The sequence below is a fragment of the Acanthisitta chloris genome, unplaced genomic scaffold, assembly GCF_000695815.1.
Source record: "Acanthisitta chloris isolate BGI_N310 unplaced genomic scaffold, ASM69581v1 scaffold22149, whole genome shotgun sequence".
In the NCBI taxonomy this organism is placed as follows: domain Eukaryota; kingdom Metazoa; phylum Chordata; class Aves; order Passeriformes; family Acanthisittidae; genus Acanthisitta; species Acanthisitta chloris.
This window is the reverse complement of record NW_008690149.1, coordinates 11,425-27,771: the sequence shown is the minus strand read 5'-3', so window position 1 is coordinate 27,771 and position 16,347 is coordinate 11,425. Positions and strand designations below refer to the sequence as shown.

Below are 16,347 nucleotides of genomic sequence, written 5' to 3'. Positions count from 1 at the left end.
TAACACAACATCAAATAAAAATCCTTGGCCTTTCCCAGACAAATCAGATACCACGTGGTGCTTACCTACAACGACAGTGTTTGATCTGCCATTCCCTTCCTAGTTACTGCACATCCTTAGGAGCTTTGCAAGGCAGCTCAGAGCAAGTTGAGACTTATTTTCATCAGCTAGAGTAGACAAATCACTTTGCTGGTACTACTAACATCCAGCAAGGTTGACTAGACACAGCTCTTCTTCCCAGACCTGACCAACAAGGCCACCTTAGAGACACTTCACAGGCCACGTGAGACCACACAACCAGCACTTACATAGATGAGGTTCTCCTGGTATCTCTTGCGCAGGTTGTTGAGGAAAGCAACCTCACTGGTGTGGGAGTCCAGCAGCACAAAGTCCTGCACCCCAACCCTGTCCCGGGCTATCAGAGCCCCTTCCATGTTCTCGTCAGGGTTGTCTTCCTCGTTCTCGTCAGGGTTGTCGTCCACGTCCTTGCCAGTGTTGTCTACCCCGTCCTTGCCAGTGCTGCTGTCTACTCTGTCCTTGCCAGTGCTGCTGTCTACCTTGTCCTTGCCAGTGCTGTCTTCTACTTTCTTGCCAGCGCTGTCTACGTTCTTGCCAGCGTTGTTGTCCTCTACGTTCTTGCCAGCGTTGTTGTCCTCTACGTTCTTGCCAGCGTTGTTGTCCTCTACGTTCTTGCCAGCGTTGTTGTCTCCCACGTTCTTGCCAGTGTTGTTGTCTCCCACGTTCTTGCCAGTGTTGTCTTCTATGTTCTTGCCAGTGTTGTTGTCTCCCACGTTCTTGCCAGTGTTGTCTTCTATGTTCTTGCCAGTGTTGTTGTCTCCCACGTTCTTGCCAGTGTTGTCTTCTATGTTCTTGCCAGTGTTGTTGTCTCCCACGTTCTTGCCAGTGTTGTCTTCTATGTTCTTGCCAGTGTTGTTGTCTCCCACGTTCTTGCCAGTGTTGTCTTCTATGTTCTTGCCAGTGTTGTTGTCTCCCACGTTCTTGCCAGTGTTGTCTTCTATGTTCTTGCCAGTGTTGTTGTCTCCCACGTTCTTGCCAGTGTTGTCTTCTACGTTCTTGCCAGTGTTGTCTTCTACGTTCTTGCCAGTGTTGTCTTCTACGTTCTTGCCAGTGTTGTCTTCTACGTTCTTGCCAGTGTTGTCTTCTACGTTCTTGCCAGTGTTGTCTTCTACGTTCTTGCCAGTGTTGTCTTCTATGTTCTTGCCAGTGTTGTTGTCTCCCACGTTCTTGCCAGTGCTGTCCTCTCCCACGTTCTTGCCAGTGTTGTTATCCACGTTCTTGCCAGAGTTGTCTCCCACGTTCTTGCCAGCGTTGTCTTCCCCGTCCTTGCCAGCGTTGACTACCACGTCCTTGCCAGTAGTTGTCTTCCCCGTCCTTGCCAGCGTTGTCTACCACGGCCTTGCCAGTGCTGTCTTCCACTTCCTCTTTCTGCAGCACAAAGGTGGTAGGACACAGAATTAGGAGGGAGCAGATAAGGGCCAGGTGAGTCAACCCCCAGGGCCAAATCAGCCTTGCACAGCTAACGCCAAGAGGTCATTGCTGGAGAAGAGAAGGTTGTGTGGAGACCTCAGAGCACCTTCCTGGAGCTGAAGGGGCGCCAGGGAAGCTGCAGAGGGATCTGTGTTAGGAGCTGCAGGGACAGGACAAGGGGCAGTGGGTACAAATTGTAAGAGGAACAGTTAGATTAGATATTAGGCAGAGGTTTTTCCTGTGAGGGTGGTGAGACACTGGCACAGGGTGCCCAGGGAGGCTGTGGCTGCCCCAACCCTGGCAGTGTTCACAGCCAGGTTGGATGAGCCTTGAGCAACCTGCTCTGGTGGGAGGTGTCCCTGCCCAGGGCAGGGGGTTGGGGCTGGATGATCTCTAAACTCCATCCCAACCCCTAAAATTCTCTGATTATTCTTATCCAAAGCTGTCAATTCCACACCATGAGGGTTTGCACTCTGCCTTCCTCAGAGTCAGGACATCCAACACTCACTGCTGTGGTCAGGGAGGAGGACCAGGTTTCCAGGCATCCCTCACTGACACAACAGCAGTTTGAGAAATGAACTGTAATCCTGATCTGGACACTCAACAACTCAGCCTAGACAGAGCCCTGGCAAGCACAAAGTTGGGAGTAAACACTGGACAACACCAGACAAATCGTTAGTTCTACACCACCTACAACTCCTTTACACAGAGAGAGCTATAGAAGCAGAGAAACTCTGGAAGAAGCTCCATGGGGCTTGACTTTTAGGGAAAACTGTCTGACTCACAATAGTGCTCTGCACAAGACTTTGCTGTCCCCAGTGCCTCCTGCAGCAGCTCCAGGTCAGCGCTCGGGACTGGCAGCAGATGTCACCACACACCAGCGAGAGAAGGGACACTGCTGGTCACACCGAGCAAACAGCCATTGGCACAGCCAAACTCTTCCCCACCCCTCTCAAAAGGCTGAGAGATGCCAAGAAAGTCTTTGCACCCTCCACTCTGATTCCTCGTGGTGGAAGTTGCCTTCATGCTGAGCATCCTCTGTGCTCAGCACCGAGCTCCATTCCCAGGCTGTAAGAACAAACTGTGCGACTGTTTCATCAAATCAAGCTGTTAATTTCGTTGTGGCAAAGAGAGAAACATTTTTCTTTACGTATTTGGCCACACCACACAGATTCTATAACAACCAGGGTGCCACAGAAGCGTTTGCAGGGTTTCTTCTTGTGCTGAAAGACACCAGGATCACACAGGTCAGAGAGAAATTCCTCCCCTGATGCATTCAATACTTCCCTTAGGACAGAAACGAAGCTGGAGCAGCTTACCTTGTGGTGTTCCCAGGCTCTGGCAGAGAGTGGATTGGACCTGTGTGAGCTGCCCCAGCTGAGCACCCCGAGCAGCTCAGGGCTGTGCCCAGCAGCTTTGTTGCTCTCCCACTGCCCTTGTGCCACTGGCTGCTCACACTGTGCTGCTCCAGGGATGCTGTGACTCTGTGTCAGCTTCCAACAGCTCTACCAGGGCAGTGATGCCCTGTCTGGGCAGTGCTACAGCATCTTCTCCTTCCCTCCTGCTTTCCTTTCCCTTTCTCTCAAGCAGAAGCTTTGCAGATTGTAAACAGATAGGGAAAAAAAGGTTTCTGACAGATTTGGCACACCCTGGGGCTCTGGAGGGAGGGTTTGGGGTGACTTGCACTGTGCTGGAGGACACAAAGGCTTGGTGGGCTTAGGAGCAGTTGCATAAAATGAAGAGCAAAGGACCCAAACCACACAATATTCTTTATGACTGAAGGAAGCTAAGATCAGCTCTTATATATTTTGATGCTATTCTCATTTTATCACAGCTTTTGCTGTACACTGATCTGTTCAGCTCATTGAAACAGTGACCTGAGGTTTACATTCAGCAGGGACAGCACCACAATACTGCAGGGAGAAACAGCCCCTGGAAGCTGCTGCCAAAATCCTACCACAGTTCAAACAGAAATCAGTCATTCCTGCACTAACCTCACACAGAAGGAATGACACTTTTGCCTTCTGCATCCACTGCCTCCAGCTGACTGTTCCCAGCCCAGGATGGCAGGACAGAGCATTCCCCATTTCTCCTGAGCCCCAGCATAACATGACTGTGATCACTTCTTTCTCCTGCCACAAAGATACCTCCAGTTTTTCCTTTCAATAGTAATATTCTTTTTTCCCCCTTCTCTGCACATGACACATCTTATCCACTTGTGCTTGTCCTTAGCTCAGGCTCCATCAGCTTGGAAGGCAATACAAAGGATTAATGAGCTTCTCAAACAGAGCTGGACAGATCCCACTACCTGTGTGTGGAGGAACATGCAGGGGGAGAGAGGAAAGAATAAAATAATAGGACATCTCCTGTTGAGAAAGCTCCAGGACAAGCTGCACAAGATATTTTTCCCTTCTCTCCCAGCCTGCAAACATGAAAGAATAAGCCTGAAGCCCTTGGTGGCATCTCCCTGATCAGGTTTCCTTAACCCACTTCTCTCACGTGGATGATAATTGCCAAGGGACACTGTTCCCCATCAGAAACATCCTGAGCTCCTTTTCCTGGGCTGTTTTCTGCTCAGATTCTCACAGCATTTTGCTGTTGCTGATGATTTTGTTATCACACCATCATTTCCTGCTCTGTCCTCACCCATTTCTGGAAGTTTCCTCCAAGTTTTGTGCTCCCCATGGGTAAGAGACACCCCAGGACTCATCAGTGCACAGAACCCATGAGACTCAGCTCATTTGAAAGGATTATTTTCCTTTCCTCCCTCACTCAAGAGTCAGGAGATTTTTCTCTTGCCTCTCTTTCCTCTAGCAGAAAACCTTTCCCTCACTACAATGAAAGGTTTTGCTTTTCCCACAGGGATTTGTCTATCAGCATGGAAAGTGCAAGGGATGATGTCAGATCACAGCACAAATCCATGAGCTGTGCAGCTCTTGAGAAAAGGCTAAAATAAGGTCAGATACAACAAACTTTCTTTCTTTGACAAAGTTGGTACCAGTTTGAAAGAAGATCTGACAAGGAACAGCTAGAAAATGACTTTTTAAAAAGTAGAAAGGAAAGAAAACTTTGCAAAATTATTACTTATCTTCACCACAGAATCAAAACTTCATTTTTCAACAGGTTCCAAAGTGGATTGTTGATGTTTCTTTAGTTGAATGGCAGAGAACAGAAGAGATTAGTGCAGAGGAGGATCAGTTTTGAAGCCACTGCTGTTTGGGAAGCACTGGGAAAGCCCAACCCATGCAGGTAACAAGGTGAGAGCCCCAGGAGGGCACAATCCCACCCTATATAGCTTTGAATCAGCCTCACACCCTCCAGCTCAGACAAACTCCCACACCTGGACCAAGTCCCACCCAACCCTCAGCCCCAGGTGCATTGTGGCCACCCACAAAGCCACCAAACCCCACCAGGACAGCAGAACATCTCCCTAGGGATCCTCCAGCCACCCCCAACCCATCCCAACCTGCCAGAGCTGCTGCTTGTCCCTACCACCTCCCTAGGGATCCAGAGGGGGTTGTGTTTCACACCTGCCTCCTGCTGTTCCTGCAGCCTCCTCCTCCTCCTCCTGCAGCCCGTGCTGCTTCCACAGAGAGCCAACAGGGCTGGAGTTGAGGCCCACGGACACCAGGATCGTGTGTCAGGCTGTTTGCTGCTCCCTCCTTGGGCAGGGATGCTGCAGCTTCCTTGTTTAATGAATTATCCAACACCTGTCAGCACTGGAGCTCGGGGAGATGTCATAGCTCACCCAAAGGCTCAGAGGGAAGTGATGGACTCTGACCTTTGTGATGGGTAGGAAATATTCCCCTATCCCCCCTGACCAGGCTCCTCAGCCCCTTCCCGCAGCTCCCAGCTCAGTTCCCACTAGAGGTCACTGCAAAACCCACTTTAATTTGCAGTTTCCATGGATTATCCCCTTTTTTTCCCCCCACCTGTATACAACAGTTTCTCCCTCCCCAAATCACTTCTCTGGTTAGACTCTGTTTGCCACTGATTCCCACACGGTTCCAGCTCCTCCTCCAAGACAACAAATATTTCCCCAGGATATTCTCTGCATAAATTGCTGGCAACAGGATAAACCTCCTCCATAAACCAGTGATCCAGGAGCAGCAGCAAGAGACCTCTCAGTTCTGGTCCTCAGCCTCCAGGTGATGCTTCTATGGATTAAGAGCTCTGTGGTTAAGAAGCTTCACACCAAGTTCCACCACACTGAATGAGGAAGGTGATCTCCTAAAGGGACTTGGAGCCAGATCAGGGTCTCCAGAAGTGGGAAATTTTTTCCTGTGCCATGAGGTATCTTGATTTTATGGCCACATTTAGGACTTGGAGCTCTTACCTCGTGGCTCAGAGCCATTGAGGAAGATCAGCACATAGCAAAAAGTCATATCCAAGTCAGGCAAAGACATTGCTGACTTATCCTCAGCTAATAAATACTGATGAGGAACAAGAACATTGAAAACTTAAAATAAAAACCCCTCAATAATTCATATTTCCATAGAGAAGTGGGACAAAACCCACCTGTTTAACAGTTTTAGACCTGTTTCCCAGCAGGATCAAATTTGGGGCTGTGACACTGCTCTGGGAGCTGTTCAGTGCCCAAACACCTCTGAGGGAAGAACCTTGTCCTGATATCCAACCTAACCCTGTTCCAGTGCCCAAACACTTCTGGGGGAAGAATCTTGTCCTGATATCCAACCTAACCCTCCCCTGACACAACTCCAGCCATTCCCTAAAGCCCTGAAAATTCCTGCAACACCAAATATTTATGACCCTTTTTTCCCCCTGGTCTGCTGTCTGTAGTTACAGCCCTGAGATATAAGTAAATACAAGTGATGCCACAGGAATGTGGTGCAGTAAATGGACATCCCTGGACTCATCTGCTCCAAAATCCACATGAGACTTAAAATAGACATGAGATAGAACCACAGAATAATCAGAGCTGGAAGGGACACTTGAGAATCATCTAGTACAACTCCTGACCCTGTGCAGGACATCCCCAATGATCACACCATGTGCCTGAGAGTGTTGCCCAAATGCCTTTGGAATGAGATCTAAAATAGATGTAAGATCTAAAATAGACATGAGATATAAAATAGATGTGAGATATAAACCAGACACGAGATCTAAAATGGATGTGAGATCTAAAGTAGAGTCTCAGGCTCAGGACAGCTCTGCTAACACAGATTCCCCCAGGGACATCAGAGCTCTGTTTTGGAAATATTCCTTCCCCGCTCGAGGCTGACCCAGTGCTGCTCCCCCGGGCGCAACAGGAATTCGCTCATTAACAGCCCTGGAAGCTGCAGGGATCCCAAGAAGGAAACCCCTCGGGCTCTGCTCCACCCTCCCTCTCAGGAGGAGTTGGCCAAAAGGGCAGTGACAGTGCTTGACCAGAAAGAATGGTAAAGAGAGATGTTTGCTGCTTGGCAGGGTCAGCGGGGGAGCACGGACAGGGCATGGAAGTCCTGGATCTTCCTCCAGCTCTGGCTGTGACCTCAAGGTCAAGATTACAGCATGCTGGAAGGGGCTGCAGGCAGCTGCCTGCATGGTGCCTGCTCCAGGAAGAGCCAGGACCTCACCCCATCACCCCCGAAGAGAATTCAGACTGTCAGAGCGTGATACGCTCAACAGTAGGACTTGGGGCAGCTCATCCCCAGCCAAGAGTGACAGGCACCAGGGAAACACTTTCCCATTCCTATAGAAACCTTGGGAAGACTTATGAGAATTCATCTGCTCAGGGTAATTCTCAGATGAAGAAAAACTGCACATAAAAAGGGGTTAAAGCAGAGCAGATTCCACCAAGGGACAGTTGTTCCATCACAGCAAAGCCAACAACAAGAGTTGATTTTTCACTGATATGGATGATGATACTCCAGGGGATGAGATTTCACTGAGACTGATGATATATCAGCAAATGATATTTCACTGAGGTTGGCCCAGAGATCTCTGGAAAGCTCTTCCAGGTTTATAACAGGGCTGGAATGTTGTGTATTGACTGTGCTTGGTGGAAAAGGGAGAATTTGGACCTGCAAGAAGGAACTTGGGCTGTCTGGCACTACTGTACCCACTCCCCCCCAAGGCAGGAGAATCCATAAATACAATTCCACCTCGGAAAAATTTACACATTGTCACCTAATTTCTTCTCAAAAGAATACAGAATCAGAGGGGTTTAAGGTTAATCAACAGCCTCGGGGGAAACGCCAAGAGTTCTTAAGGCCTCTTGTCTGTCTCCAGGGCATAGTCTGCTATAGACTTGTTAAAGGGTGACTGTCTGTCTCTCTCAATAGAGGAGAGGTCGAGGTGAACCACTTCACTTTCATAAATCAAAAGAGAAGGGGAAAAAAAAAAAAGTGAGAAAAATCTCCCGAGTTCAAACATTTCTTTCACCCCTCCCCTTGCCCCAAACTGGAACCCCTAAATGAGCTTCATGGCTGCCATTTTGCCAAACATTCGCTTGCCAAAGGAGCCTTTTGATTTCTATTGGCAATCCCAGCGCTCCCAGCTAATCCACGGGGAATCCAACCCCCACAAAAGGCTCCCTGAGACAATCCCTGGCGCTGCTGAAGGACACCAGTTTTTGTGCGGCGAAGAAAAAACCCCACTTTGACGCGCGACAATCCGCGACACATATATTCCTCCATTTCCTTTCAGTAATTATTCATTAGAAAACATTTAACGTCAGCGCGGATTTCACACTGGGCAGTCTGCACACAAAGGAGTAGAGTTGGCCCATTTAGAAGGGGCTGGGGCTGCCTTTTCTCATCCCAGCAGCTCAGAGGAGGTGGGGGCTGCCGGACACAACGGGCAGGCGAAATTGTGCGGTTAACGGTCAAAGCCCCCCTGCCTACTTTGACACTCATTTAAAGATGACGAGGAACAATAGAGATTTGTTCTTGGCAACTCTTTCTTGTTACCCAGAGGCTCCACCGGCCAACTCAGGGCACGGAATCGGTGCTGCTGCTTCAGTCCCACCTGCTCTAAGCTCTGTCTCCCCCTCTCTTTTCCCCTTCTCCCCACCATAGCTCCAAGAGACAGGTAAAGGGTGTTAAAGAGAGCCCCGTGCAGCTGGAACAAAACTATTGCCTCCCAGGGTCAGCTCATATTTAGGGGTGGTGCTGGAAAGATGGAGTTTCTCAGCCAGGTTAGGAAAAATGAATGTTTCTTGCCCTCCCCCAAATTCCTAGTTGGCACCAGTGCTCCCAGGTTGTGGTGCTGTCAGCAGGCATCGATGCGTTCAGGCACCTGACCTAAAGGTTCCTTCTGAAAAGTGGGTTATATTCCTTAGAGAAAACAGTTCCTTGTAAGCTTTTCATTGGTGAAGCCACACTAACTGCTGGGAGAGCACCCAAATCCTAGGAGAGACCTTAACTGCTAGCAGAGACCCCAAATCATAGGAGAGACCCCAAATCCTAGGAGAGACCTTAACTGCTGGGAGAGTCCCTGACTGTTAGGAGAGACCTTAACTTCCAGGAGAGACCCCAAATCCTAGGAGAGCCCCTTTTGCTGCATCAGCTCGTGTCACACACAGCAGAGACATCTCCCAAAGCTTCATGTTCACCCCAGACACACTGGCTCAGTGAGCAAGGAAAGCAGCAGCAATTCCACCTCCCTTGGGAAATCGAAGACCATATCAAATCCAGCTCAAATCCTGTCAGGCCACGACACTGAACTCTTCACTCTCTCAGCCATTGGGGTTTAGATCTAAACACCAGAGTTTTCCTAGTACTAACATACTTGGATTTGCTGCTGCTGGACCAGAGGCAGCTCCTTAATGAATCCCAAATCATTCTTAATTGCAGGACAGGATGTCTTATTAGAAAGCCTCAATTGCTACTAAGCTCTATAGCCAACTCCATATGCTCCATAGCATTCCCTAGCTAACAGCACAGGATTTCCAGCTGGAAAGATAACACCCAGAGTTAAAGCTTCTGGAATACAGGAGGGCTGAGTTATTCAACTTCTGGGGAAGAGCAGGAAAGGACTTGAGTGTCTGACAGTCCCTGAGTTCCAGAGAGAAGTGTGAAACAGCAGTAAATTCCTATATTCAGAAGTAAACACACCCTTAGGGTGTTTACAAGTCTTCAAGAGAGAACTGGAGGAAAATGGCACTCCAAAAAACACCTCTGGGCACAGCAAGGATGAAATAAGGATTGGTATCACATCTCCTAGACAAGTGTTTCAACACAAACCCCAAAGACAAACCCCTTTGGGCAGCAGAAAGCAGAGAGGACCTGTCTATCACCTGGGAGGTGACAAGAAAAATGATACCTGGGACAACAAATTCCTGTCCAAAATGAAGCAAACCTCAAGTTTCCTAGCAAAATCCTGTTTTTATCCCTCCACAGAACTCAGGGGCTGAGTTGATAACAAAGCAGTGACTGGCAGAGGCTGCAACACAAGGTCTAATTCACACAACCTACAGCAAAGGTGACCCAAATGCTCTCAGGAATTTAGAGCAAGACACTCACCCTGTGCCTGGGCTGTCAGGCTTGGGGGAGCACTGGGTGCCAGGGCTGCAGTTTTGCAGGAGGCACTGGGAACAGGCTGAGCACACACTCTCACTCCCTGCCTGCAGATTTACTGCCAGGGCAGGAGTTCAGCAGCCTGGAGAGAGCCACGATGGAGCAGGGAATTATTCTGAGGGATAAAGAGCAAAACCTCCTTCAAACAGAGCCACAAAACATCTTCATCAGCTATTCCTTGGCTGGGTTTTCCTGGACCCTCTGGCACAAAAAGCATTTCAGTAAGAAGCATTTCAGTGCAGAAGTCAAGCCCCAAGATGAGTTATCAGGAGGGCACATAGTTGCTTCCTTGGGGGAATTGCCACCTGAAGTCACAGGAGAGACCTAGTTCCCACCCACCTGGCAGACCCCACCAGACCCTCCTGCAGCATTAACCAGCAGAGCTGGGGACACAAGAGTGTCTGTTCAGGGAATAAAGAGGCTCCTCTTCACAAGACACTCCTTATCTACCCCTCAAGATACCTTAGAGTGCACCAAACCTGATTCTGAGAGTGGGAAGGAGCTGCTTATGGCACCTGTGAGGAACATCCATCCTCACCTGCAGCTCTGAACCCAACTGAGACATGAGCCAAGTGCTCTGTGTGAGCTGTTACAGCAGCAGGGACAGAGAGGGAGGAGAATGAAGCAGCACAGTGATCCCTCTCAGAGCTCAGATCCCTCTCTTACACCATAGCAAGTGCAGAAGGTGGTGGTGGTGATCTCCAGCACTCCAAGTGCAGCAGGAAACATCCATGAGGTCACCAAAGGACAGTTATTCTGGGATTGGTTTTACACAAGGACCAAAGTTCCCCAGGCTCCAGGTGCTGTGGGTGTTGCAAACTCACTTCTCCCCCGAGCAGAAAAAAATTCCATCTCTTCTCCAAGCAAGTGGAATTCATCCCCTTCCCTCCTCCTTTAGACACACCACTCTCCCCCAATCACCCCAAAGCCTGTTCTGCTTCTCCTCCTCTGAGGATGAACACAACCATCACTTCCCACACGATGCAGAGCAGGTACCAGTTTGCCATCAGCCACAAATTCTCATTTTTAAAGCAGAAAACCTTAGGAAAAGCTTTGGACTTACCCCCACTGCTTCCACATGGCTACAGAAAGGCAGCCCAAGGCAAGGCAAGCAGGAAAGAGGGGAAAATTATCCCCCCACACCCAAAACCTTCTGAGAGGCAAAATGATCCACTCCATGTGGGATCTCTGGCAGGGCAGAGTGGGTGGAGGCAGAGGGGACTCAGCTGCTGGCTAAAAGGCTTCTGGGTGGCTGAGAGAGGGAAAGGGAATCCCCTGGAACAGGGGAAACCTATTCAAAAAGGTTAAAAGGGTAAATAAGGTAAGTATTTCACAGAGGAAACAATAAATGAGGCTCCATCCTTAACAAAATGATCATTTGCTGCCAAACCTCTTTCTTTTCCCTCTCATAGGAGAGAAGAAAGGGAATTTGGGGTTAGTGTAGAGCAGTATTTGGGTACAAAACATAATGTTTGCTGTGTGGAAGGAGATGTGCTTAACCAGGGTGAAAGAAGAACAGACAGAAATGAACGAGGAATGTGCAGAAATGTTGATTCTGCTAGAGATTTTAGTACCTAATGCTTGACTTTTCCAAAGCAAAACCCTCACCAAAAAGCCCCTCCTGTCATGAGTTAGCTGATGAGAGAATTGCAGGTTAACAAACCCAAGAGATCAGCAAAAAGGTTTGTGTTTTACTCCACTATCTCTTAGGAAGTGAAAGGAAATCCTTGGCTTTAGGTGCAGGTTTGACTCAGAAGGTGTTACTGTTCCTCATCTTGAAACTTCAATCTACCTCAAATAAACAAGTTTCCTTACAGAGTTTAATAGAAGGAACTTTCTGCATGATTTACCTACTTTTTTTTAATACTTAGGGTTATTAGAGGAAATAGAAATAACTGCAATAGTTTAGGTGCAAATGCTTCCTGTCTCAAAAAAAACACAGAGAAGCTTTGGAGGAAAATAATCTGTTACTTCTATGAGCCTGGAAGTCTTCCCTATAAGAATTCCTCCCTGAGCACTTTTTTTTTCCAGGGCATGAAAATGATCCTGGCAGTGTCAGTGAGTATTTCCCTTGTGCTGAGTGCTGAGCAGAGGGAGGATGTGGGAGGAAGGAGGAGGCAGAGCCTGCAGCCACCACTGTGTCCACATCCCAGTCCCACTCCTGACCTTGGGAGGGACAGTGATCCCAGGAATTATCCCAGGAATGAATGTGCTCATCCCTTTGCTGGAATTCTGTCTCGTGCCAGCAATACAGTCAATAAGCAGCCAGAGAGTCCTGGCTAAGGGGAGATAAAGTCTTTGCCACCCCCATTTGGATAATGTTGTCTTTGGTTTGCCTTTCTTTATAGCTGTAAGATCTTCCTTCCCATGGCAGGTTGCCACATCCCTCCCTGCTTCCCAAAGAGCTCCCTGTGCCTGATCCCAACTGGAGCAGAGAGCCCAGAGCTCATTGCCACCACTCAGGGAGGGAAGAAAGTGTCTCCTCCATGCCTTGCAGCTCCTCTGCAAATCCAGGCTGGGATGCTGAGCAAACAGGAGGATGTAGCTGCTGTCCCAGGCAGATTATGGCTCTGGGAATGAGGAGCTGGTGCTGTGCCCAGAGGGTTTGGGGACATCCAAGCACTGTCACAACATGAGGACTCCAGAGCTGGCTGAGGATACACAAAAGCTATTGCCTGAGGAATTATGGATCCTGTTTGGATTACTGTGCAGATTTTATGGTCTTTAAAGCTGACCTTGAAAAGGACAAATTGAGAAGAAGGAGCTGAACAAGGCTGAAATGAGAAATGCAGGTCCTGGTTGGTTTGTCCTGGCTGAATGAAGGAGAAGGTTTAACATCAGAAGGGTCAAAGGAGCTGCACTGGGTTATCTGACAAAAGCAAATGAGTTTTCCTTTGAGCATTTGGGGTTTTTTTGGTCTGATAATTGTAATTTATGTCAAATATCTGTCAGGTAGCATAACAGGAAGGAAAATTTTCACAGCAAAGCTGTAAAAGCCTCCAGGTATTAAAAGTAATTCTAGATCTGCCAAACAAATATACATTGAAAGGGAGAGAAGACAAGTAGATTTTTAATAAAGTACATTTCCTGAGGAGGAAATATTTGTGACCCTTCTACAACTAGTATTACAGAGCAACTCCTTCATTCCTCTATCAGTTTAAAGCCTCAATGACAACATCCTTAGCACAAAGTCCTTATCTCAGTGCATGGACTGTTCTCAGGCTGAAGTTTGGATCCCCCAGCAGAGGATCTGCTGTCTCTGCCTCAGCCATGCCATGCACACAGCAGCAACCCCCAAAACCATGTGCAAAGGGTTAAAACCCTTCCAGTGATTCAAGGAGCAAACCCCAAAGCCTCAGCAGGACCATTGCACAGCCAAACACCCCCAGCAGCTCCCAGCTGCTACTTCAGCTCCCTCACAGCCCCTTTGCCCCCTCCCTGCCCCAAGGAAGCCAACCCACTGTCCCCTCCTTCCCCCCCCTGTTATCACCAGGCATAAGATGTGGAATGAATTCATTATGGCTAATTAAAAATTAAACCCTCCCTTGCCTTCGCTCGCTGCGTTACTCACTCTGCCTCAGCCTGTTACACTCTGCCTCATCCACATTCCCTCTGGGAGTAATTTCCTTACTTCTCTTTGGCCTTGGCATCAAGCTCTGTCATCTGGGCTGGGCAGTGCCAGCTGCAGAGCTCCCACCGCTGCTCCCAGCCGAACACCTTTGCTCCAGCTCCTCTCCCAGCAGCTCAGTCACACTCCTCTCTTCCTTCCAGCCCTGCCAGCTGCAGGGACTTCCCTCCCTCCTGCCTCTCTGCAGCCCAATCACTCCATGGAGCAGCTCCCAGTGAAGCTTTCCAAGCACAGCTGCTCTGAGGACACAACTGACCTTCATGGGTTGAGTGTGAGCTCTCAGCCCTCCCCAACACAGAGCACAGTTTTCCATGGGAAGAGGGAAACAGGAGGTGCAGAGAAAACCTTTTGCCTCTGAGCAGGTCTCGACACATCGATGCTCAACAAATAAAGGATTAACCATGTTATTTGGCAGCAGGTGCAAAGTTTGCTGTGTAGCCCACAAGAGTTTCCCTGTCAGTCCCTTCCTGGCTGACTGGCACAGCTCTGGGCTGGGATTTTTGGGGTTAGCTGGATGTTTGTCCTGTACAACCTATCATCAGGCTGTGCCATGAGGTTTGCTGAGACCACTGCCCAACCAGGCCAACCCCAGAACCTTCAGAGCATCTAGGAAGACTAAACTGGACTGAGCAATCAGCCTGTGTTGGTGACTCAGTCCTGCCATGGAGGTCTTGCAGAGTTCTCCCTGGAAGTTTTCCTACAGCCTATGGCAAGAGAAAGTCATCATCAGACACCAAGAAACCATAAACCTTTGGATTTTAGTATCTTGTTGGAGAAAAAAGGAAGCTGGTTTGACCCTGGAGTTCCATTGTCATCTGCTCTGTCAAGGCTTCATGAACATGCAAGTGAGATGTCACCCCAGTCACAGCTCCCAAGACATTTCTTTGTTGAAGTCCAAAAGTTCCATTAGCCAGGAGAGAAGGAAAGGAGAACATTAGGAACACACAGGGATGGAGGATACAAGTGGCTCTTACCGCTGCAGGTGAATTGTCCAAGGGAAGCCCATCAGATGTTTCTGCCCCAGGAAGCTTTGGCAATGAGTCGTTTGTGACTGAATTGCAGCAGTTGTGTACCTTATAAAAAGATTATTTCCCAATCATTATCCCTTCATTTAGCCTCTGGAAACGCACTACAGTTGATAGAAATTGAATGGTTTGGGTTGGAAGAGACCTTAAAGCTCATCTCATTCCAACCCCTGCCATGGGCAGGAGATGCCACATGGAATAAACCTCTAGCTGCTAACACATCTACCACTACAGCCACTCCAACAAAAGTTACCTGGGTGTCCATCTTGGCTGATGTTAGTCAGCTGTTATCAATTATTCCAGGTAAACCATCCAAAAGGTGCTTTGAACCTGGTTCAGGTCCCTGGTCACACTGTGCAGCTGTGGCAGGAGGCAACGTCCTCACCCCAATTGAGTACCTTAAATAATTTACTGTGTGCCAGAGACTTTGTCCCATGGCACTTGCATACACTTAGTGGGCCACTTTTCCAAGATAAGAACTAGAAACTAGATCTTCCTTGAGATTATGTTGCACCAGGGCCCTTTGATGGGTCAGTGTGAGCGTTGTGTGTTCCTTATAAACCACCCAAAGAAGGGAAGACATCCAAGGGCTGCACCAAACCTGTCCCTGTGCCACCACAGAGCAGGTGGTGCTCACCTGCTTGCCCAGAAACCACAATGTTGGAGGCTGTAGGAGCTGAGTGGAGCTGGAAGCCTGAAGGTTAATAATGCATATTGGTTATAGGATCTCCCTTCCCAGGCTGAGGCTAAGACATGCTTAAAAATTAACAGTGCAGATATCCCACAAAGGAGGAGCAGGTGCTAAGACTACACATTAATCTTTCATGTGATTCCAACTCCCATCCTGAATTTTACCAACTTCCCTGCAGTGCTGCAGCTCCGTGGTCACTGGGGCACAGCAGTGGGCACACACTCACCCTGGGGAAAAGGGAATCAAACCAGGGTTATAATGGACTCTCTCACATACATATTGAGCTCTGCCTTTTTCTTCTCCAGGGTCCTGACGTGCTGTAACCAGATCTGGGCTGAGACTGTCCTACCTCGCTGGCATCTGTGCTGTGCTGGCCTCGAGCTCAGTGTTGGCTGGTGAAAAACTATCCCTCGAGCTTCAAGCAGTTTGTGCAGCTGCTTAAATCAAGAGAGGACAGGGAAAACATTTGTTAAATTCCACCAGGATCGAGCTCATTCCTTCCCTGTTACACAGCCTGTGATGCACCTGAAGGGTGGGTGAATATTATGGGGGTGTCTGGGAACTCAGCACAGCTCTGCAGAATGGAGAGGTGAGTGAGCAGCAGCAAAGGGTCAGGCTAACAGTCCCATGGAGGAACCTCTGGAGCTCCTGGGGAATGCAGATCAACACTGCCAAGTCACTCAGCTAAGATCTTTGGCACCTTCCAGCGAAGGGAGAGGAAAATGTAGAACATAACATGATGCAATACAGAAATGAAATGCATAGAAATGTGTATTATTGACTTCAGGGCAGAGACACTGAGGAGAACCCATCAATCAGCAATGAGTGGTGCTGAGGGTAGCACTGAGTGTCACAAGAGGTGCAAAGCAAAGTGAGCTCAGGCCCAGTCAAACCCTTATAAGTAACTGCTGCACTGATCCCTCCCAACCTCTTATTTTGCTCTCAGAAGTTTTGTGTCCATCCTCACTCCAAAAACCACTGTACTTTGACACACAA

At 48.7% G+C, this 16,347-nt stretch overlaps 1 protein-coding gene across 1 annotated transcript in view; it reads right to left on the bottom strand.

Moving 5' to 3' along the window:
- The window catches only part of MYO1H (myosin IH), a 19,098-nt gene extending 18,664 nt beyond the window's left edge, over positions 1-434 (bottom strand). Inside the window, exon 1 of the mRNA XM_009081716.1 lies at positions 309-434. Within this exon, the coding sequence (XP_009079964.1) occupies positions 309-434 (126 nt within the window). The remainder of the gene's footprint in view (positions 1-308) is intronic.
- Between the last annotated feature and the right edge of the window lie 15,913 nt (positions 435-16,347).